General features: G+C 38.5%; 2 protein-coding genes across 2 annotated transcripts in view; one reads left to right on the top strand and one right to left on the bottom strand.

Annotated features, from left to right (window-relative positions):
- Nucleotides 1-11,680: 11,680 nt before the first annotated feature.
- LOC121875093 overlaps nucleotides 11,681-24,428 on the bottom strand; it is a 29,627-nt gene continuing 16,879 nt past the window's right edge. Inside the window, exons 2-4 of the mRNA XM_042379437.1 lie at nucleotides 16,993-18,141; nucleotides 13,376-13,533; nucleotides 11,681-11,743 (exon numbers count right to left, since the gene is read on the bottom strand). Of these exons, the coding sequence (XP_042235371.1) occupies nucleotides 11,681-11,743; nucleotides 13,376-13,533; nucleotides 16,993-18,115 (1,344 nt within the window). The 5' untranslated portion in view covers nucleotides 18,116-18,141. The remainder of the gene's footprint in view (nucleotides 11,744-13,375; nucleotides 13,534-16,992; nucleotides 18,142-24,428) is intronic.
- Nucleotides 19,323-24,428, top strand: part of LOC121875192 — a 28,039-nt gene continuing 22,933 nt past the window's right edge. Inside the window, exon 1 of the mRNA XM_042379641.1 lies at nucleotides 19,323-19,439. Within this exon, the coding sequence (XP_042235575.1) occupies nucleotides 19,324-19,439 (116 nt within the window). The 5' untranslated portion in view covers nucleotide 19,323. The remainder of the gene's footprint in view (nucleotides 19,440-24,428) is intronic.

Below are 24,428 nucleotides of genomic sequence, written 5' to 3' on the forward strand. Positions count from 1 at the left end.
AACATCATGGATTTTGCATTAGACATACAAATTTTAGATCTAATGTAATAATTTGGTTTACATAAAGCAAATATTTTATCTTTGTGCAAAATGTCAATTATATTATCCTAACTTTAGTCTGAGGTATTTATTTTACTAAAAGTTAAAATCTAGTGTTTTTACCCAACATTTTCTGGTAGGGAGGAAGGGGGGTGGGGGAGGGTTAAGAGGGGAAGGAGGCAAGTTGGGTACTTTGATTGACAGATAGTGTCTGAAGAATAATTTTTTTTTTTTTTATTAACTGAAGATATTTGTTTTAGCCTCAAAAATTCATACAAATTACTGACCAGAATATAATTACATTGCGGAATTCTTACAATATGATGATCATTTTGAATATAAACATCATGGATTTTGCATTAGACATACAAATTTTAGATCTAATGTAATAATTTGGTTTACACAGCAAGTATTTTATCTTTTGTGCAAAATATATGAAGTTTACATTCAAAATATTCCCTGACCCAAGGAATCCAGAAATGTCAATTATATTATCCTAACTTTAGTCTGAGGTATTATTTATTACTAAACGTTAAAATCTAGTGTTTCACCCAATCATTGAGAGGTAGGGGCCAGTGAGCTGGGAAGAGGGGGGATTTGAGTCCATTATTTGAATGGACATTAACCTGGCGACTGTATTTCTCTTTAAATATTAATTGTGTAAGCATACCATCATAAAATTTAGATGTTATTTTTACTACAACATAAGTATTGTGTCGAAAAAGTGGAGTTTGGGGTGTGGGCCAGTCTCTATTGGAATTAATCCCATATGTTCTGTTGTTCACTTTACGCTGTTTTCACTTTCCGCTGTAACCTGTGGGTTCAATTGACCGCAGAAATCGGGTACTTACTGTATTATGTTAAAACAAACTCTCATAAAACAACACAGCTAAAATTATGGGACTTGAAATGGTCTGTTTACTAACGATCAGCTCATGGGAAGATTGTGGGTGGAGGAGGTGAGGTGATATGTTTGACACTTGATGCCATGGTCTAGTGCTTATTTATTCATCTGTCCTAAGAGTGACTAAGCTTTACTCTTATAAAATGTCACTAAACTGACCTGGCAGAATATACAGTGATCCTCGGTTAACGAACTTCAGTTAACGAAATTTTGGTTAACAAATTACCTTCCATAAGAATCTTCAATTCGTTAACGAAATTTTACGTAATCGTGTCAACATGTTTTCACCTGCTCACCAGCTGTAGTATTAGTCCGTCACCAGTAATCGGTTTTAGGCTTAAATTCGTTACCATTTGAGTATATATCAAGAAGGTTGTACTATTCAATTTTCCAAGTCTTATATTAAAGTTTTAGTCATTTTAACAATTATTTAACATAATTGGACAGGAACTAGTTTTTAGCTACCAAACAGCCACCAACACACCCAAAAATGCCAGTGTGTGTCCCTGCTCAGTGGAGGAAGCTTGCTTGACTCTCTCTTAAACATAAACTATTTTTACGTTTTTACAGTACAATTATTGGTCATTCTGAAATTTATTTTACATATTGACAATATATAGTGCAGTGCAGTGTTGATTTAGAGAAAATAATCTTGAATTACACTAGTGAACTTAAAATTTTATGGGTGAAATGGCAGCATGAAGCATGGGGTGACTTCTCTTCACCCCACTTCTTCTCTTCTCCCTTTCTCCTCCACCCCACTTCTCATTCCTATCATCATCATCATCAACCAGGAGTACATACACACACCAAAATGCACGTGTACTTTACTGCATCTATTTTTAGTTTGTATGTAATTTTGGTGAGCTGGAACCAATTACCAAAATCCCATTGAAACAATTGTTTCGGTTAACGAACAACCTTCTGGAACGTTGTTCATTAACCAAGGGACCACTGTAATTCTTATAAGATAGTGATTAATTTGAATATAAACATGCTATAGTTTACTAGACAAAAATTCTAGTCATCATTTAGTACATTATTTTGAGTACATGTACAGTACAGCTTTGCCCTTCAAACAGTGTAGCGCAAAATTTTTAAATATGATCATGAATTGAATCACGCAAAATGGTAAAGTTCGCTTTAAATTAAAACATTGTCCTAATTGTGGGTGTGGCTTTAAATCAATAATCTTAAATTGAATCGCTTTAAATCGACATTCTACTGTAATGGAAAAATTTTTCTCAGAAGTTCCTGAAATTGGCATTATATCATCTTTCAAATTCAGAAAAATAGCCCCCATCCCCAGAATTTTCTTGGTACGGAAAACTTTTTTCATAATTTCTGGAAAATGTGCCTGATTTTCATCTCTCAAACCCCCCAAAAACTCCCCATCCCCAAATTTTACAAAATGTGCCTTAGAAAATCTTTCTCAAAGCTAGATTTCCGAAATAAAAATTCGACTATCGGAGAGGTCTGGTTAGGAGGATTCCAACTAGATATTACTGTACAGTGGTCCTAGTCATCGAACACAGTTCGTTCCAGAAGTCGTTCGTTAACCAAATTTCATTAACCGAATTCATTGTTTCAATGGGATATTGGGTAATTGGTTCCAGCTCACGAAAAGTACATATAAAGTAAAAAAAATGCAGTAAAGTACGCACTTTGAGGTGTGTATGTAGAAGGCTCTGGTTGATGATGGAATTAGAAGTGGGGGTGGAGGAGAAGAAGAAAAAGTAAGGGGATGGAAGAGAAATCACCTTTCGGACCCATGTTTGATCGTCATTTCACCAATAAAATTTTAAGTTCAGGTGTAATTCAAGATTATTTTCTTTAAATCAACACTGCACTCGCTATATATTATCAATATGTTAACTAAAGTTCAGAATGACCAATAATTGTACTGTACTGTTAAACATAAAAAATACAGTCTGGCGGTTAGTCGACCGAACAACGTCCGATCGCATATCGTCCGGCCCCCCAAAAAATCCGTGGCGCCTGCTGGACCACCACTCCACGACCCCCTGGCGGAGAACCGATGATCTCATACTGGCCAATATGTGTTAAAGGAATATGCTTCTTTCCTAGGCTTTTTAAACATTTGCTTCCAAGTGTAATGTTAACCTACATCTATTGAGGATAAAATCTTCACCCACAAATTGACAATAACACATTTGCTGTAATCACACATATCTAGTTGCCTCAACAATTGCAATTCCAGTTGCAATTGGGGTTTATAATTTCAAATTCTGTGTCATTACTACGAAATAAAAGTATCTGGTGTACTGCACTCTAAGATTAAGAAAACAGACGACTCAGGAGTCCTGAAGTGAGAAAAAACGGACTCCTATGACGGGGCACTCAAATAAAGAGACATGGCTACATGTTTGTGGACTACCCACTGTACAGTATTGATGGTATATTTTTCATCACTTTGTAATAAACCTAGCCTTCCCATATGTGTGTTTCTGATAATTACCATAACATTATATATTTATATATTTAGCGGTTGCACAAACACAAGGCCTCACACATGCCACTCAGACTGACAGACTTGACAAGTTTTACCAACCATAAAGACAGTTGAAGCTTTAACATCACTCACAATGGATTGAATATTCAACTGTAATCAGACATATCTAAGTTTTTCCTCACAAATTTGCAACCCCAGTTGCAATTTCAAATTCTCTGTCATTACTATGAAATAAATAAGTGTCTGGTGTACTGCATAAGATAAGAGAAAATGTGGACGACTCCAGAGTCCAAGTGAGAGAAAACGGACTTCTTTTGAGGGCACTCAAATAAAGAGAGATATAGCTCCTTTCTTTGAGGACTACCCACTTTACATTATCCTTTTCAACACTTTGTAATAAACCTAGCCATGCCTATGTGTGTTTTATGATATTTACCATAACATTATACAGTATTTATATATTTAGTGGGTCTAAATGGTTGTAAAATAGGAAACTTGGGGTTGGGTGCCTGGAACCCCATTAGAATACAGTATTACCCGCCTAACGGTTTCATACAACGTTTTTATCATATCTGGCAGTGCCTCGCCAGAGTGAACTTTCATAAGGTTTTTATATCTTCGCGGTGGTGTCCGCTCGAGACGCTATTTTTAGATTTGCCCACCCGCCACCCTGCCTGACTGCCTGTTTTAGCTCATAAAATTCATACAAATTACCCGGCCAGAATATAATTTACATTGCTGGAATTCTTATAATTTGGTGATCATTTTGAATATAAACATCATATATTTTGTATTAGACATACAAATTTTAGATAAAAAATCCAGAGTAACTATGTTATCTTTTGTGCAAAATATATGACATTTATATTCAAAATATTCCTAAGTCTTACAAGGAATCAGCAATGTCAATTATATTATCCTAACTTTAGTTTGAGGTATTATTAAATTTAGTGGTTATCCCACATCTCCTTGGGACGGTTGGTGGGGGGTGGGGAAGGAGGACCGACCAACCTCTGTTACCCGTGAAGAATTATTATTTTTTATTAACTGAAGATATTTGTTTAGCTCATAAAATTCATACAAATTACCCGGTCTGAATATAATTTACATTGCTGGAATTCTTATAATTTGATGATCATTTTGAATATAAACATCATATATTTTGCATTAGACATACAAATTTTAGATAAAAAATTTTTCTCAAATTAACTATGTTATCTTTTTGTGCAAAATATATTTCAAAATATTCCTGGTCTTACAAGGAATCCAGCAATGTCAATTATATTATCTAACTTTAATCTGAGGTATTATTTAATACTAAATGTTAAAAACCCTGGAAGGAGGATTGGTGGGGGTGGGGAGGTTGGGACTGACCGTGGTTGGAAGAGGCAAGGTGGGGTACTTTGATTGACAGATAGTTTGCGTGAAGATTATTTATTTTTTATTAACTGAAGATATTTGTTTTAGCTCATAAAATTCATACAAATTACCCGGTCAGAATATAATTTACATTGCTGGAATTCTTATAATTTGGTGATCATTTTGAATATAAACATCATATATTTGCATTAAACATACAAATTTTAGATAAAATTTTTCTCTAGGTAACTATGTTATCTATTGTGCAAATATATGACATTTATATTCAAAATATTCCTGGTCTTACAAGGAATCAAGCGTCAAATGTATTATCCTAACTAGTTTGAGGTATTATTTATTTTAGTGGTTTTCCCCAAAATTTCTCTGAGATGGTAACCGGCTGTGTGTAGTGTGAGAGGGAGGAGTTGAGTCCATTATTTGAATGGACATTAACTTGGCGACTATATTTCTCTTAAGTATTAATTGTGTGCATGTACCATCATAAAATTAAGATGTTATTTTTACTACAACATAGGTATGTGCCTTCAAAAAAGTGGAGTTTGGGGGTCGGGCAGTTTCTGTGGAATTAATCCCATATGTTCTGTTTGTTCACTTGTGATTTCATAGCTGCAGGACCCTCTGGGTTCAATTGACCGTTAAGTGGGGTACAACTGTATGTATTTATATATTTATTTTTTATATATTATATATATATATATATATATATATATATATATATATATATATATATATATATATATATATATATATATATATATATATATATATATATATATATACAGTGACCTCCGTTAACGAACTCAATCCGTTCCAGAAGATTGTTAGATTAACGAAAAGTTAGATTAACGAAACCATTGTTTCAATGGGTTTTTGGATAATTGGTTCCAGCTCACGAAAATTTCCTAAATTCAACAAATGGTAGAAAAGTTCACTTACTTTGAGGTGTGTATGTAGAAGGCTTCTGTGATGATGATGATGATGGGATTTAGAATGGGGTGGAGGAGAAGGAAGAAGAGAAGGCATTGGGGTGGAAGAGAATCCCCATGGCACCATTTCACCATCCATTATACTGTATATTGTCAATACATAAAATATATTTCAAAATGACCAATAATTTGCTTGGAAACACAGAAAAAAAGCGTTTAGTTGAAGAGACTCTCAAGTAAGATGTTACCTCCAGTGAAAACAGAGGGACTAACGCCTGTTTGCTGTGTTAAGAGGCTGGATGCCGCGCATTAAACTAGTCACTTTACCTTCAATTATGTTCAATAATTGTTAAAATGACTAAAAAATTGAATATTAAACTTTTAAAATTATTGAACAGTATAAACTTCTTGATATTTACTAAAATAGTAAGGAATTTAAGCCCTAGAACCGATTAATGTATTGGCGGACTGATACTAAAGCTGGTTGCCCGGTCAGTGCAAGCGAAAACATGTTGAGGTCGGTTCGTAAGAACTTCGTTAACCGAATTTTTTTTCGTTAACCGAATTGAAGATCCTTATGGAAGGTAGTTCGTTAATCGAAATTACGTTAACCGAGGTGTTCGTTAAACGAGGGGTCACTGTATATGTAATATTCAGAAATTTCAGTGTAATTTCAAATGCCGCGCCATTGGCGATACTGAGCTTTCAAGGTCGTCTGAGGAAAGAGAGCGCTCCCCGCACATAGTGAGAGGTTGTGGAACTAGGCCTATATGATATTAAATGTAATTTGCCGAATTAATAATGATGCAATTCATGAAGTTAAGGGACTATTATTGAATTTGAAATTATTATAGTTCGTTTATCAGTCTGAATAATGTTACGGGTGTCCCAAGGAGTTATTAGTTAGGCGGAAAATATGTCACGTAGGCCTAAGCTAACGCCTTGAGAGGACGCGAGGCTGACTAGCTCTCAGTCACGGGGAAGTATTCAGACAAACAAGACGTCCCTGCGCGTCCGTCACAGAAATAGTCACGTGGCCTTAGTCACCTGTGCTGCGCTCTTGCAGTATAACATGTAAGTCTCATTCGATCTCAGATAGGGGTTAGATAGGGCAGTGATAAAGTTATTAAGAGCTAACAGTGAGTCAATTTCAGGGTTTCCGTCAGAACCCACTTGACTGCGAGAAATTGACTTCGAGAGTGATGACTGGAGAGATTGACTGCCGTTTGAGACTGCCGTTGAGGATTGATGATTGGCGATTGTCGCCGTTGGAACGATCAGTGCAGGCTTGTCACTGGTTAGCGGGGAGCAAAGGATCTCTTGAGTGAACGAGTGCTCCCGACAACTAAAACGATACGGGGCCAGCATCAGCATTGGGTGATCAGTTCTTACCACGTGGGTGCACAACACCACACCACGTGTCCTCGGTCAGATAGAAGTATTACCTACTGGCCATAGTCACCTATTGGCGTTCTCTCTTCCCGCCCATGGACGCACTGAGAGTACACTGAGGCTATCTGAGTAGATTTATGGTCACACACTGAGACCAGGAGTCTAGGGGATACCTAGAGAAACATTTTATCTCCCTTATTACGGGTGTATGTTGAATTGGGTGGAGCATGGTTCACGAGTATTGGTGGACCCAGTAACATCTCAATAATAGTGACAATATTTTTGTGTGTAGTTAATACCATTTTTCAGTTACTGATATTATCTTGACGTGTGTAGTAATAGTTCCTAAATGATTTTGATAGTATTGTTTTATGAATGTTTGTGTCACTAAGTGGAACCAGAGTGATACTGTGATTTAATTCCTTTAATGCATCTAATTTTTCTTTATAATTCCGATCTCAGGTATAACCTTTGTTCCCCAGAGTAGTGGTTAAGTTAGGTTAGGAAGTGTGCATCTGTTGGGGTGATATTATTTTGTTGAAAGCCCTTAAGGCCTGTTTCATGTGTGCAAGCAACATTTCTTAATACTTTAAACTTATTGTTCTCTAATGAGGCATTGCCTGAGTTTCTAATAATTTCAACATCATGTATAACTTTTATTCCCCAGAGTAGTGTTTTAAGTTCAAGTTAAGAGGTGCGCATATTGGTGTACCATTATTGATTGTGTTTGTAGTGTTGGAGGGAATATAAGTGTAAATTTTACAGTGTGTCTCATTCATCCCAGTCACAGACGCTATCCTTTGTGTCTTAAAGGTTTCAATAGTGAATCAATTTGTTGTGACAGCCTACGAGGTTCTTTAGTGTGTTAATATTTAATTAAATAAAATTCTTAAAGGTTTACTTTATTTATTTTTATTCCCTTTTAATTTATTTCACTTTTTTGGTTTGGTTTCACCTAGAACCTGGATATTAAAGTAAATTAAGAGACGGCATAACAATATATATATATATATATATATATATATATATATATATATATATATATATATATATATATATATATATATATATATATATATATATATATATATATATATATATATATATATATATATTTCATAAGCTCAATAAACACGCGGACTTCTACATACAATCAACACCTCAACCCGCCAGGATTCGAAGCCGGATTTGGTAAAACGTTACTCTGACCACCTACGTGATACGGGTAGTCCCCATTAGAGGTTCACGGCGCCATAAGCTCGTTGAACAGGCTTTGTGTGAAATATAACAGAGTCTAGGACTGCTTTCAGTATCCTGGTGGACCAGCGGTTAGCGTTCCCCGGTCACAGTCATATTTGACAGTTGGCGCTGAAGGCCTGGGTGTTTATTTATCATTACTTAAGAGTGACTAAGCTCTTCTCATAATTTGCCACCCAAACGACCTGGGTGAATATAACTTACATAGCTTGGATTCTTGTAAGATAGTAATTTATTTGAATACCTGTATAAACAAGCTATACAGGTATTTCCAATAGACATAACAATTTTAGTACCGTAATCATTTAGTACATGTACAATACAGGTTTGCACTTAGGTCCATCGTTAACCGAGGGACCACTGTATTGCAGTGAACATTTTACGACCATTTAGACCCACTAAATATATATATAATGTTATGGTAATTATCATAAACACACATAGGCATGGCTTGGTTTATTAGAAGGTGATGAAAAGGGTACGCTTAATACTGTAGTCCACAAAACATGTAGCTATGCTTTTTTTATTTGGTCCCCCGTCATACGAGTCTGTTATCTCTCATATCAGGACGCCTGAGTCCTCCGTTTTCTCTCTTAATCTTAAGAGTGCACCAGAAACTTTACTATTTTTAGTAATGCCACAGAATTTGAAATTGCAACCCCAATTGCAACTGGGGTTGCAATTGTTGAGGCAACTAGATATGTCTGATTACAGCAAATGTGTTATTGTCAATTTGTAGGTGAAAGATTTTATCCTCAATAGATGTAGGTTAACATTTCAACTGTAGGCAAATGCTTAAAAAAAGCCTAAGTAAGGAAGCATATTCCTTTAACACATAATATCTGACCAGTATGGGGAGGATCATCGTGTCTCCGTCAGGGGGTGGAGTGGTGGTCCAGCAGGCGTCACTTTTTTGGGGGGGACACGGACGTATATGCGATTGGACGTTGTTCGGTCGGACGTTAACCGGCGCATGACTGTAAATAGATAGGTTACACCACACCACCTGTTCAATTGCCCTGATCAAAACAAACCACCCCGCTCGCTGGTGTCATCAACTTGCACTACTGATCGTTATTGTGATGAAATGTATCGTTAATGTGTTGAGGTGTCGCATTTCATTACTGTTGTTATTGTGATGAATCAATGTGAAACTCGTTAAAGTGACGTATATACTGCAGCATGAAATTTCACCATAATTCCCATATTATTTAGGTTCATTTGGTGCTGGGTTAATGAAACATTATTGAAAAGTAAATAATTCCACCCCCCCCAAAAAAAAATCCCACTCAATCCCAGATGAGCTATTGTGCTGTACAGTGGTCCCTCGGTTAACGAAATTTCAGTTAACGAATTACCTTCCATAAGAATGTTAAATTCGGTTAATGAATTCCTTACGAATTCCTCTCAACATGTTTTCGCTTGCTCACCAGCTGGAATATTAGTCCGCCAATATAGTAATCGGTTCTAGGGCTTAAATTCATTCCCATTTGAGTAAATATCAAGAAGGTTGTACTATTCAATAATTTTCCAAGTTTTATATTAAATTTTTTAGTCATTTTAACAATTATTTAAGTGAAGTAGAGGAAACTAGTTTTTAGTGCGCCAAACAGTCACTCAACTCACCAAACAGGCCTCAGTTTGTATCTCTGGTCAGTCGAGGTAACATCTTGCTTGAGACTCTCTTGAACATAAACCATTTTTACATTTTTACAGTACAATTATTGGTCATTCTGAAATTTATTTTACATATTGACAATATATAGTGCAGTGCAGTGTTGATTTAAAGAAAATAATCTTGAATTACACCTAGTGAACTTAAAATTTTTTGGGTGAAATAACGGCATGAAGCATGGGGCGATTTCGCTTCCACCCCAATGCCTTCTCTTCTCGCTTCTCCTCCACCCCCACTTCTAATTCCCATCATCATCATCATCACCAGGAGCCTTCTATATACACACCTCAAAGTAAGTGCATTTTACTGCATTTATTTTTACTTTGTATATGTAATTTTTGGTGAGCTGGAACCAATTACCCAAAATCCCATTGAAACAATTGTTTCGGTTAACGAACGACCTTCTGGAACGAATTGTGCGCGTTAACCGAGGAACCACAGTAGTATATTCTCAATTCTTTTGTTTACAGAGTGGTAACAGCTGATCATTCCCACTGATCTACTCTCCCTAACAATGTTGCCAGCATTCACTATCTCCGTTTCGTTAGGGCTCACACAGCACAGTCTGTCATCATGGGCCTACGAAGAGATGTGAACATTGCAACATAAAATTTCATTGTATATATATAAATACAATTAGTCTAAGCATCACTCCACATATACCATTTGTATGTTGCCTCTTTTGGTCCCATGGGTCATATATGTCACACACCATTACAATAGCTTTCTCCTTTATGTATTTGAGAAAACCGACCGGTTACCCAGATTCGGCACAACTTTGAGATTTTATAGGTTCAGTGAGAGTAAATAAATAAAAATACATGCGTCTGAGCACTCATGTTTGTGGGCTAGCTATTTGCATACAGTACTATCTATTTTTTTTCCTCTGGCTTACCTTTTATGTAGAATAATATTGTTTTTCTTAGCTTATTATAATATGTGCAGCAAAAGATGAAACTACAGTAGTGAACATCCCATCCCATCTTCTTCTCAACAGCAAGAAAGAGCACCTGTCTAGAAAGCTGTCCGGATGGTAAGCAATGCCAAAGAAATTCACAAATGGAAAAGTCATTTGCCCAGTACAGCAGCATTGCAAAGTCTCCATTTCAGTATTTCATATACTTTTTTGATAATGACATTTTTTGCAAATGGTATTTGTTGACCAGTCAAAGATTTTTGCAGAGCATTGGCAAAACAGCCTAAAAGGATGCAGAGTGACTGATGATAAAATCTATGAAAAATTAGATGTGGGTCATTTGAAGAGAAAGTTGCAACACTTGATGGTATAGAGATGAGAGTAATAAAGTGGTGTGATAAAGTGTGTTGCACTGCATCCACATAAGCAGGTGGTGATCCTTTTACCATGGTGAAAAAATGGGATAAGAAAACTGTAGAAGACCCATAACCAGGTACCATTACACAACACACAGTACAAGTGATATCCCAGTTAGCTGGAACAATTGGTACTGAACTCTTCCGGGGCCGAGAGATTTCTGGGTAACTAGACGATTCTCTCAAACACAAAAAAATCCCACATCCCAAAAATATTTCTGGGTGCTGCGGAAAGTTTTCTGAGTCTAAACTATGCATCTCATCTCAACTCTAAACTATATACAGTCACAAACACTCTCCCATTACATCAAGACCATGGGCACGGTGTCTATTGCTTCATGAGGAAGAAGTTTTTCCAACTGAAACTGAAACAAAAAAATTCCTTCGCTTAAGCATGAGTTAGACAAGATTCACAAACCTGGCTTTGCTTTCAATTGAGCATGAATATGCAAAGAAAGTGAATTTTGATGAGGTCACTGACCGCTTTGCAGAAATTAAGACTCGAAAGCAGAGACTGTGAATGTTTGTGAATGTTTTTTCTATTCATCTTTGAAGAACATGCTGAGCCTTGAGACTAGGTTTTCTGTTACCTTTTTGAAAATTCTTACTGGTGATGTTTTCTCTGTGGTTGAAGATGTGTTTTTGTTATATCAATGCCATGCAGTATTGTCTGTTTGCATAATTTTTAATGTCCTGCATTTTTCTTATTGCCAATTTACTTACTACAGGACTGTAATCTGCTTGAAATTTTACTTGCAAACATTATATATTTTCTGTGTACAGTATTTAATTTTTAAAATTATTCATCTCAGGGGGGAGGGGGGTGCCAAAGGAAGGGACTGCTCTGGGTGTCAAATACTCTAGGTACGCCCCTGGGTCTCTGTCGCTTGAACTTCATTACAGTGACCCCTCGTTTAACGAACGCCTCGGTTAACGAATTTCTTACGAACCGACCTCAACATGTTTTCGCTTGCACTGACCGGGCAACCAGCTTTAGTATCAGTCCGCCAATACATTAATCGGTTCTAGGGCTTAAATTCCTTACTATTTTAGTAAATATCAAGAAGTTTATACTATTCAATAATCTTAAAAGTTTAATATTCAATTTTTTAGTCATTTTAACAATTACTGAACATAATTGAAGATAAAGTGACTAGTTTAATGCGCGGCATCCAGCCTCTTAACACATCAAACAGGCGTTAGTCTCTCTCTGTTTTCACTGGAGGTAACATCTTGCTTGAGACTCTCTTCAACTAAACGTTTTTTTCTGTGTTTCCAAGCACATTATTGGTCATTTTGAAATATATTTTACATATTGACAATATATAATGCAGTGCAGTGTTGATTTAAAGAAAATAATCTTGAAATATACCAAGAGAACTAAAATTTTATGGGTGAAATGGTGCCATGAGGTGACTTCTCTTCCACCCCAATGCCTTCTCTTCTTCCTTCTCCTCCGCCCCCATTCTAATTCCCATCATCATCATCATCATCCAGGAGCCTTCTACATACACACCTCAAAGTAAGTGAACTTTTCTACCATTTTTGTTGAATTTAGGAAATTTTCGGTGAGCTGGAACCAATTACCCAAAAACCCATTGAAACAATGGTTTCGGTTAACGAACTTTTCGGTTAACGAACGACCTTCTGGAACGGATTGAGTTCGTTAACCGAGGGGTCGCTGTAATTTCTACATCACGCGGAGGGAAAAAAAAACTTGCGTGTAAAGCAGGCCTTACGTCGGATTATGAAAGCTGCAGCTAGCCAACCTGGTTTGAAATAATACCAGTCTAAGTTTAACTATCCTGAAACTATCTGGGAGGTTAATCGTCAGGTGATCCACACCGGATAAAATTGTGAATTGTTTCGTTCTTGGTCTCACCTATATTACTGGTTTGTGTACATGTGCGAGTGTTCTTATATACTCTCTTCCTTTCCCTATTTCACTGTTCAATTTCTTTTTGATTATGGGGAATACTGTACTGTACTATACTCACCAAAGCTGCAAAAAGTGGAAGAGCTTGAAGAGTGCTCTTGGTTGATGAGGTATGTTCTTGTGCACCAACCCATGACCGACTAGATGGTACTGCAGTCTCAGGAGCGGCCGTCAGAGAGTAAGGAACTGATGGCTGATTGCGTGCAATATGAAGACAGTCTGTGAAGATGGAACAAATTTTACATATAGAAGATCTGCCAAACACAGATTCATTTAAATAAAACTTAAGCATCCTTTCCCACCAACATGTTTTGGGGATACCAAATGTTCTTGATTACTGAGTAATATAACAACTTCATTATGAGTGACTGTACCTTCTTGTAATGTCTTCCCTGGTTCACCATTACTACTCACCTATATAACATCTCCTCCCTCTCATTCCCAGCTCCAACTTTTTCCACTTCCTTCTATTTTCCAGCTTGTATATGTTACTTGTATCTTTTTACACAATTCATTTTTAAGATACTGTACAATAAAAGAGCCAACAATTTCAATGATGTGATTCCCTAATTATATAGGGAAATTTTCAATGAGTGTGTAATACTTTTAAGATTTTAACATTTAAAGGAATGCATTTAACAATTTTCTTTCTGTGTGCCCTAATCCTTGGAACAAATTTCTTCCTTTTTACTGATGTGATTAAGTACAGTTCAGTACTTATGAAAAAGAAGTCAAAATCATACAATGTTAAACAAGAAAGGAGTAGAAATATTCATTCATAATTGTTAATGAGGGGTAATGGTAATATCATTCAAGAGCTTATGGCTAAAAGAACTACACCACAAGCTGTTTAGCTGATTAGTCTCTCCTTTGTTCTCTTCTTATGACCCTTATTGTCTAGTGTTAGTACGGTAGAAGAGGAAACCAGAGTACAGTAAAGTACTGTATCTATTAACTGATACAGCAGTAACATATGTACATGTATCTCTCATACTATGTCCTGGGTTTGACTTCTGGCTCAGGACAGATGTAGGAAGGATGCTATCCAGTGAGACCCTTCCAAACATCACAGGTTTCCTTCTCTTCCAGAACCAACACTGAATTCATAACAAAGTAACAAAGAACAGCCCAACTGCTTGAATGGCTATTAAGCTGATAAAGTGGTGAAATTTTAATAATATAGTATACAGGTACTGGTAATGCCAGTAATACAAAACATAACAAAAGTTTAGAGCATTCTAATTATAGAATAATTTTCTTTTCTCTAATTTTACACAGATTATAGTACATGAGAGTAAATGAGGAGACATTAGACAATCAGGCAACTGGTTGAGTGAGTGTGTGATAACAGATACAGTACTTAGCCAATTTGACCAAGGATAGCTGACAAAACCATGAGATGCTCATTTATTTCCAGAACACCCTTAAGCCTGAAGCATCTAGTGTTAACATGTGGTCACCCATTCTCAGAGTGTATTAAGTAAACCCATTGTTGCTTAACTGTGCTGATTGGACGAGACGTGGCATTTCCAAAGTGTTACTTGTGAGTGATGAGATTTACTGTACTGCACTTGTCCTCACTTGAGTGTGAGGAGCAAGTTATATGGTGATTATAGGAGCACAATGGCACATGGAAAGATTATTTGTAGACTTCATAACACTGACAGTGTTAGAGAATTATGAAGTAAGTTAGTGTATTCGTAATTGCGAAAACTAATCACCAAACTGACACAAGTAATTTTTTTTTTTTTTTACGAGGAATAGCCCACCCAGGCACAGGTCACCAACCTGAGTATGGAAACACAGAAGAAGGCAGAGCATTCCACAGCTTGGCTGTGTGAGGAAAGAAGGACGTACTATAACGGATTATTCTAGTGGGCACTGCAGGCAAGACGAGTGTTACGAGCCCGCGGCCTTGCCGTCGGTGCACAGGATGCCAAATCCACCGAAAATGCTTTCCTTGGACGCATGTTCATGATAGTATCCACTTTATGTATTTATTCATTTTATGGAAGACTTTTGTTTCCAAACTTTTCAGTTGACAGATACTTTACTGTACAATACCAGGAAAAACCCTGCCATTATTGGTAGGGTCACATTGGATTACACCTTTCTGACATCTGTCCTGGGTCGAGGGTTGAACCCAGAGATATAAGGTTTTATAACCAACAGGTCATGTGTTTGGCTTGTGAAATCCAAAACACTAAAACATTTTTGTTAAATGGCATAATACATTATCAAGTCAGGTTTTGGTGCTTCTAAAATTTTCAGTATACTCATGTGACTCAAACTTTAAAACTGAAGTATTCTGCCAGTCCTCTCAGGTTTTGCTAAAAAATCATATTGACATTAACCACTCCTGTCCCTGCTGGAGGATAAGTAAAGGCCGAGGTGAATGTTGTGCAGACAGGTACAGTAACTGCCTGCCAGTATTTATCTTTGGCCACAGCACTTGCCTCATGTCCTACCAGCTGCTAGTACTCCCAGTCCACCCAGCTGTAAATGAGCACCTAAATTTAAAAGTTAAGGAATCAACTGAGTATTACTATGATAATATAATTATCATAGATGTTGGCCAAGCGTTCCATACTGTTCACTTTGCCTCAAATCTCACTCAATTTCTCATAAAGAATTATAAAATTATTAATCCACTGCATGGAGAAAGTTACCGGTAATATCTCAATGATAAGCATCTTTAATGCACTAAATTCACTTCAATAATATTCTTGGCTAAATTGATCAAAATTCAACTAAATTAAAGTTTGCTACACTTGTGACTCTATAAGTGACTGTCACTCAATGTCACTTGATTTGTGAAGGAAAAATGTAAGGTTGAGGTCTGAAATCCCATTTTATGATTGAGAGGAAGAAAAGTGACTTGTGAGATACATACCATTAAAACACTCTTTGGCAGAACCTACCTTTGGCCATAGGATCTTGACCATCTAAACTCAAAAATCTTTTAAGGGACTTATTAATTCACCACATATTAACTAATGAGCAATACAGATCTTAAGTCTGCATAATATTGACAAATCACAGTGCTTGAAACTGCAGTACCTGTAGTTATATTCTTATGGTCATAATTACAAAATTTTCTTTAATGAATTACTACTGTACTTTTAAAACAGGCATTTCTCATTATTCATTGCGGCATTGTTCATCTTTTCATAAGTTCACTGTCTGAAAATTAAATTACCATAGTACAGGTACAGTATCCTATATTCCCGTATTTACAAAAGGTTCTGTTCTTGAAAAAATTTCTTCAATCAAAACAAATTTTTCATTATAAAAGCTGACAAAAAAAAAGTGTTTTTTTTCACTGCATTTTGGTGTGACTAAAAAATCGAATGTTAAACTTAATATAAACCAAAAAAATATACAATAATGCATTAGAAATCTGATGAAGTTAATACAGGTATAAGGAAATTTATACAATTGAGTTAGCGGTAACGTGCACCTCTCTCACCAATATATGGATTCGAGTCCTCCTTGGCCCACACACATGTGGAGAGGGTGTTATCCAGTGAGGCCCTACCAAACATCACAGGTTTCCTGTACTGACACTAGAGAGACCAACCACCTAAATGGCTTTTAAGCTAAGAAGTGGGGGAAAAATAAATATATAAATATATAAACATACAAATAAATAAAATAAAATAAAATAATAATACTCACTGTTATGAAGCATCCAATCTGAGGTCTTCTCCAGTAACTGTTTCCGCTCACTCTTGTGTGTGTGCACCTGTTGTACACTTTTCTGATTGTTACTGGTTGTTTGAGTCCGAGGCATCTTGACTCTGATGCCCACGAGTGTTTTTTTCTGTTGTATGTGTTTGTTTCTGTACGTGGGTGTCTGCTGGTTTTGCCTGCTGTTGTCTGTGAGTGTATGTGGTATAACTTTCTTGTTTTTATCGCTGGGCATCTGTGGTATTTGCTGCTTACTTTCCAAGAATACCATCATCTGTCTCCTTTGCCTGTTGACCATGGGTATTTGTGCTTGTGGTTTATGTTGTCTGTTTTTTGCAGGTGATTGTGTTTGTAGTTCTTGTTTACTGTCATACTGGGGTATAGCTGTCTGCAGTATATGTTTGTTGCTGTTTGTGTGTTTTTGTGTCTGTGGCATTTCTTTGTTGTTTTCTTGGTGTGTTTGTGATAGCGACTCAAGAATGTTGTCTGTTACTGCTGGCGTCCTTGTGATTTCTTTGTTGTCTGGAGGTGTTTGCATCTGTGGTATTTCTTTGTTGCTGTTTTTGGGTACTTGCACATTTTGAATTTGTTTGAAGTTTTCTTTGGAATTTTGTGCTTGTTTTTTTCTTTTACTGTTTCTAAGTGGCCATGGGATTTGTTTGTTAAGTCTGTAGTTGGAGTGAAGTTGGACTGGCTGCTTGTTATACTTGGCCCGTGTTTGTTTCATTAAATTTGTATGCAAGCACAACCACATGAGTGTATTCCATATTTGTTTCCATGGACACGCATGAACACGAGTTGTATTGCTGATGCTTGTCTGTAATAGTGGTGAGAGATGTTCTGTGGACTGTAACTGAGTCAGAAACAAGAAGTAATTAAGAGTGTTGAGACACACTGACGAGGCAGAACTTATATCTGGGGGATGAGGAATGACACCAGAGGCAGGTAATGTGGCAAAGGTGGGCATAGTGTGCTGCACAGTGCAGAGGGTAACAGGAGAGATTACGGCTAGATGTGTGTGTAGTGAATGTGTGGTGGAGGGGTAGACTGCAGGCGTGGCGTCAGAGGCTGTGAGCGCTACGGCAGACAACACCACGACCAGGTGTATCATGGTGATGCCTCATGTCTCCCGCAGCTCTGGTGGACAGATGGAACCTGATAATTATTAGGTTTGGGGTCCCCTAGAGGTTTAGTATTACTGATTCCTGGGACAATGAGATGGGTTACTCCAGATGACCCTCCAAACACACACCTTCTATTACACCACCAACTCTCCAAACACACACCTTCTATTACACCACCAACCTCCAAACACACACCTTCTATTACACCAACAACCCTCCAAGCACACACCTTCTATTACACCACCAACCTCCAAACACAAACCTTCTATTACACCACCAACCTCCAAACACACACCTTCGATTACACAACCAACTCTCCAAACACACACCTTCGACACAACCAACCCTCCAAACACACACCTTCTATTACACCACCAACCTCCAAACACACAACTTATTACACCACCAACCTCCAAACACAAACCTTCTATTACACCACCAACCTCCAAAACACACACCTCACACCAACCCTTTATTACAACCAACCTCCAAACACACACCTTATTACACCACCAACCTCCAAACACACAACTTCTATTACACCACCAACCTCCAAACACAAACCTTCTATTACACCACCAACCCAAACACACACCTTCTATTACACCACCCCTCCAAACACACACCTTCGACACAACCTCCAAACACACACTTCTATTACACCACCAACCTCCAAACACACACCTTCTATTACACCACCAACCTCCAAACACACACCTTCTATTACACCACCAACCTCCAAACACACACCTTCTATTACACCACCAACCTCCAAACACACACCTTCTATAATTACAGGTATCCCTTGTTTAGCATTAATTCACTGAATGCTAATTCGGTTTAGTGATAAAATATTTTTCACATCCTTTCTCACTTAACATGAGTTCAAAATTTGCTTTAGCACTAGCTTCACCCACTGGGAAGGGGTACAAACTGAGGATGAGGTGGCCTGTGAGATGGCTTGTTGCCATTGTTACATGTAATGAAACCATAAAAGTTGTGGAAAAATCATTACAATACTGTACTTTAATGTGGCTTAGAAATTAAGAAAATAATATAAAACTATAAAATTAGAAAAATGGAAAGCATAGGTGGGTGGGTGGGTGGGTGGGTGGGGTGGGGTGTGTGTGTGTGTGTGTGTGTGTGTGTGTGTGAAGTGAACGTATTTGTTTAGGCAGTGAGCTGTAACTGCGTCATGAGCCCAGCTGTGCTCCCTGACTCAATCCCCCAATGTGACATCATGGCATACACACAGCTCAGTGCAACAGCAGCCACACATCTTTGGATCAGCTGGGTGACTGTCCAGCTGAAGTGTGTACAGTGCATCAATTTTATAGTTTACCATAGCATTTTTCATTTTTACTCTAAACCACCTTGTTTATATACTGTACAAGTTTGGTGTTAATAAATCAACTGTTTAACTTTGAAACCATTGATAACAAACTCATTTATTATTATTATTATTATTATTATTATTATATTAGGGAGTACAGTACTGTACTGTATTGATAAACCTCAATAAACACAGGGGTTAGGGTCCTCAAAAACCCATCGCTAAGTGAATTATCATAGATATGGACCATTATAACATGGGGCCTAATGGAATATGTTACCAGCCAGTCCCCAAACACACATGTATCACTGACAAAAAAATTCCTAAAATACTACTACAGTACAAAACAATTAAACTACACTCACCACATCATAATGAACAAGCCTGTCTATCACATGCCCCCTTTGAGGCCAAGGGGACTCTTTTGCACGTGGAGTGGAGACATCACTCTGACTCCCACACAGCCTCTGGGGAGTCTCACGCTGCTTCACCTCAAAGACAAGGTTGCCTTGGATGCCTTAGCCTTCCCAGACATTTTCAAAGTTACACTCTTCACTTCACAGTGATGATAAATATAAAAACAATGATAGCAACTGGCACTGCTCACATCATTTTCACAACAACAGAGGCCAAGCACCTCACAGTCACAAAATAACAGAAAATATAATTTCACGGTCACCATCAGGTTAAATATTGTTTCCTTATAAAATGTTACTGACTCCAAGCAGAAAAGTATAATTTGCATTGCTGGAATTCTTTCAAAACAGCGAATAGTTTGAGTAAACTGTACTGTATATACAACCCATAGTTTGCATTAGAGATGAACAAAAATTCCAACCTATGGATATCAATGGATATCGTTAAAGTGAAATATAACTGAACGGGACATCGTATATCGAGGTGTACCTGAACTCAGTGTTTACCACCCTGCCCTTTGAAACTGTTGTTCACCCTCAATACTTTGCTGTTATCCCTCGTTTAATGATTTTTGTTTAACGTTAGGTTTTCAGGAACGCAACCCAATTGTTGAATGAGGGATACCAGAGGTATCTCTTGATTTACATGCGTTTGGTTTGTGTGACTTTTACAATAATGCGAGTGGTCCATTTACAGTAATCGTCCAGGATATGGAAGGGATGCATCCTTAAAAAGTTGACCGTAACATGAACCCCATTTTCCCACTGACTTCCATTATATCAAACAGGGAGGTACTACTGCCTGGGAAGATATTGGAAGTATAATGTGTTGTCTAATGGTGGACCCTGCTGCCATATGGCATCACAAAAAAATTGTGACCAAGTTCCAGGTTGGTGATCTGACTTTCTGCCTCATTTACACACAATTGCAGTCTCAATTGTTTCTCTTACTTTGAGAACACAACATACATACAGTCAACCCTCAATTTACGAGGTCCCACATTCCGCGTTTCATCGCACACACATCCTTGACCACCGAAGGGTCAAGACGTACCTGGCGCTCCTCTCGGAGCAGCCAGGTCAACTGTTAAGTTGGCCCATACCAACCCCTTCCCCTGAACCCTCCTCCCCACCGGAATATCAACAAGTTCTCGCCAGAAGTTACAATTTCATTTAGGAAAGGAATGGAACCAGTGTTAAACAGAGGTGAACAGTGGTGAACAGTGCTTAAGTCAGTGAGAACAACTCAACAGTAACAGTCGTACCCAAGTTAACCTTCACACAGTGAGGTCCCAGGTACCCAGTGATAACGGCCGCTGAGACCCAACAACAACCAGCGATGTGTTAATCCGTCTACGATAGGAAGGCCTGGGACCAAACCTCACTCATATAACACCATCTGTGAGGGAATTACTACACCACATGTCCCTCATAACACAATATGTGAGGGAATTACTACACCACGTCAAGTCCCTCATCACACCATCTGTGAGGGAATTACTACACCACGTGAGGACCCTCATAACACCATCTGTGAAGGAATTACTACACCACGTGAGGCCCCCTCATAACACCATGTGTGAGGGAATTACTACACCACGTCAGGTCCCTCATAACACCATCTGTGAGGGAATTACCACACCACGTCAGGTCCCTAATAACACCATCTGTGAGGGAATTACTACACCACGTGAGGACCCTCATAACACCATCTGTGAGGTAATTACACCATGTGAGGTCCCCCATTACACCATCTGTGAGGGAATTACTACACCACGTGGTCCCTCATAACACCATCTGCGAGGGAATTACTACACCACGTCAGGTCCCTCATAACACCATCTGAGGGAACCACTACATCACGTGAGGTCCCTCCTAACACCATCTGGGAGGGAGTTACTACACTACGTGTTTGCTGTTCAACACGTACAATCCTACATTAATCTGTATGTTCACTGTATGTTCCTTTACCTTTCTCTAATGAAGGCTTTTGTTAAACCACCAATGTATGTAATAAGTCATTTGTGTCCAATGTATATTTTCAGCCTTCGGGCTGCAAACTTTTTCAATAAACCGTTTATATGGTTATTATTATTATTATCACCTCTGCCGAAGTCCGAGATTACATTCATGTATGTAATTCTTTTTACGCGGAGAGTGTCCGGCTCGACGCTATTTTTAGATTCCGCCTCAACCGCCTCCTCCGCCTCCGCAAGCCGCGCGGTAAGGTTGCGCAGTGCATGTCTCTGTTGCATTATCAGTGACGTCATATGACGTATCGGACTGTGATTGGCCATGCATCCCTACCTCCTCTCCTCTAGCTGTAATTGGTTTAAAGTAATATGACGTGTCCACCCGGAGGGAGGGAGGGAGGGAGGGAGGAAAGACGACGCTTGACCGAGCCGCAGCAGTTTCATCCCTCCAGGCCACACCGTGTAATCGTGCATCCATTGTTCTGTAAAATGGCTTCCGCCGGACCACAGCCCCCAGAGAGAAACCTTTCCTTACCTGGACCCAGCCGCCCTAAGCCCAAGAAGACACGGCGTTCCTTAAGCTACAAGGTGAAGTACAAAATCATCCAAGAGTTAGAGAAAGGAACAAGACAGGTTGATTTGGCGCGCCAGCATGGTGTGAACGAATCTACGATCCGAACGATAAAGAAGGATGCAGCCAAGATAAAGGAGCACATGAAGATCACAAAGTCTACAGGTGCTTCTATGATCAAGTATTTTCACAACCAGGTGCTTCTCAAGACGGAAAAATTACTTGTGAGCTACTTGGTGCGTCAGGCGCGACGGAACATGGCGGTAGACACGAGCTCTGTTAAGGAGTACGCACGTGAACTGTATGCTGCAGTGTCACAAAAGATGGAAATTACAGAGCCCAAACCCTTTAATGCTTCCTCTGGGTGGTTACAGAGGTTTAAGATGCGGAACAAGATCACCAATATAAACATTGGTGGTGAAGAAGCTAGTGCTGACCGTGCTGCGGCTAGGGAATTTCCTCCGTTTTTACGTGAAATTATGGAGGAAGGACAGTACACCGACGACCAGGTGTTTAACATGGACGAATCTGGTCTTTTTTGGAAAAAGCTACCTTCCAAGACCTTCGTTGTGAAGAATGCCAGCAAGATTCGGGGCAGGAAGATGCAGAAGGAGCGCATCACCGTCCTGTTTACCACCAATGCCTCCGGTACCTATAAGCCAGGGGTTCTCAACCAGGGGGGTATTCCCCCCAGGGGGGGAATTCAGGTTTTCAGGGGGGAAACTGATTCGGGAGCAAGAGATATGTTCGATGAGAAATCAATCACAGAATTTTGGCCCTTGATGTGCGATTCCTACCCAAAAGTGGCAGAAAGAGCTATCCGTGCATTGCTTCCGTTTGTGTCGACATATCTTTGTGAGTCAGGCTTTTCAACTCTGTTGCAAATTAAAACGAAGCAACGTAGTAGATTAGAGGTAGAAAATGACCTGCGTTGTGCCCTTTCAAGCACTCCTCCGCGTATCCCAGAATTGGCGAAGAAAAAACAATCACAGGTTTCTCATTGACTGTAATCTTCATCTGAATAAAATTAATTACAAATTTACAATATCCTGGTATTCTATTGAACTTTTTGTTTATTGCATTATGCTTCAGTTTGGTCTGTTATGTAATTCATTATAAATATAAAAAACTATTTTACTTTTATTCAAGTTTTATAAATCCATCAACATTTTCAATTGGCATTTAATTTGTAAAACTCCACTATAAAAATAATCCATGTAAAATTGTAAATGCATATGTACTAATATGGAAAAAATAGAGGATTTTCAGTATTATATGCATATTATTTGGAATGCACTTTTTGAGGCAGACAATCTTGGGGAGGAGGGGGGAAACAAGGTTGAGAACCACTGCTATAAGCTCAAGTTATCGGTGATCCACACAGCCCACAAGCCGCACAACCTACAAGAGCATGGACATGACCAAGCTAAATGTCCACTGGCTGACCGCACGTAAGGCGTGGATTTTCTCTACACTGTCCCTCTCCTGGTTTGATGACTGTTTCGTTCCCGATGTAAAGAAATTCTGTGAGCAACAGAATGTGCCATTCAAGATTTTGTTGCTGCTGGACAACGCACCAGGACACTCGCCCCTACTGTTAGATCGTCACCCCAACGTAAAAGTGGTCTTCCTTCCTCCCAACACTACGTCTATATTACAGCCCATGGACCAAGAGTTAATCTGTAATGTAAAAGCTGCATTCTCAACAAAAAAATTCAAGCTCCTGAACGACTACACCAACACCAGGGAAGAGTTGCGTAACCTGAGTGACACCACCACCGACAGCAAGAGCGAAGATGACGAGGATCAACAGTTGGCAGAGTAAAAAATACTTTTCAAACAATTCTGGAGAATATTCAACATCAAGAAAGCTGTGGACTTCTTGGTGGAGGCATGGGATCAGCTGTCTGTAGCAACTGTTCGTCACGCATAGAGACATGTGTTGCAAGGCATTCCGGGCGTAAGGCAGAGTCAATCTGTGACTGGTGAGGTTCAGACTGTTGCAGT

Source organism: Homarus americanus, unplaced genomic scaffold (genome assembly GCF_018991925.1).
Source record: "Homarus americanus isolate GMGI-L3 unplaced genomic scaffold, GMGI_Hamer_2.0 scaffold36970, whole genome shotgun sequence".
Lineage (NCBI taxonomy): Eukaryota > Metazoa > Arthropoda > Malacostraca > Decapoda > Nephropidae > Homarus > Homarus americanus.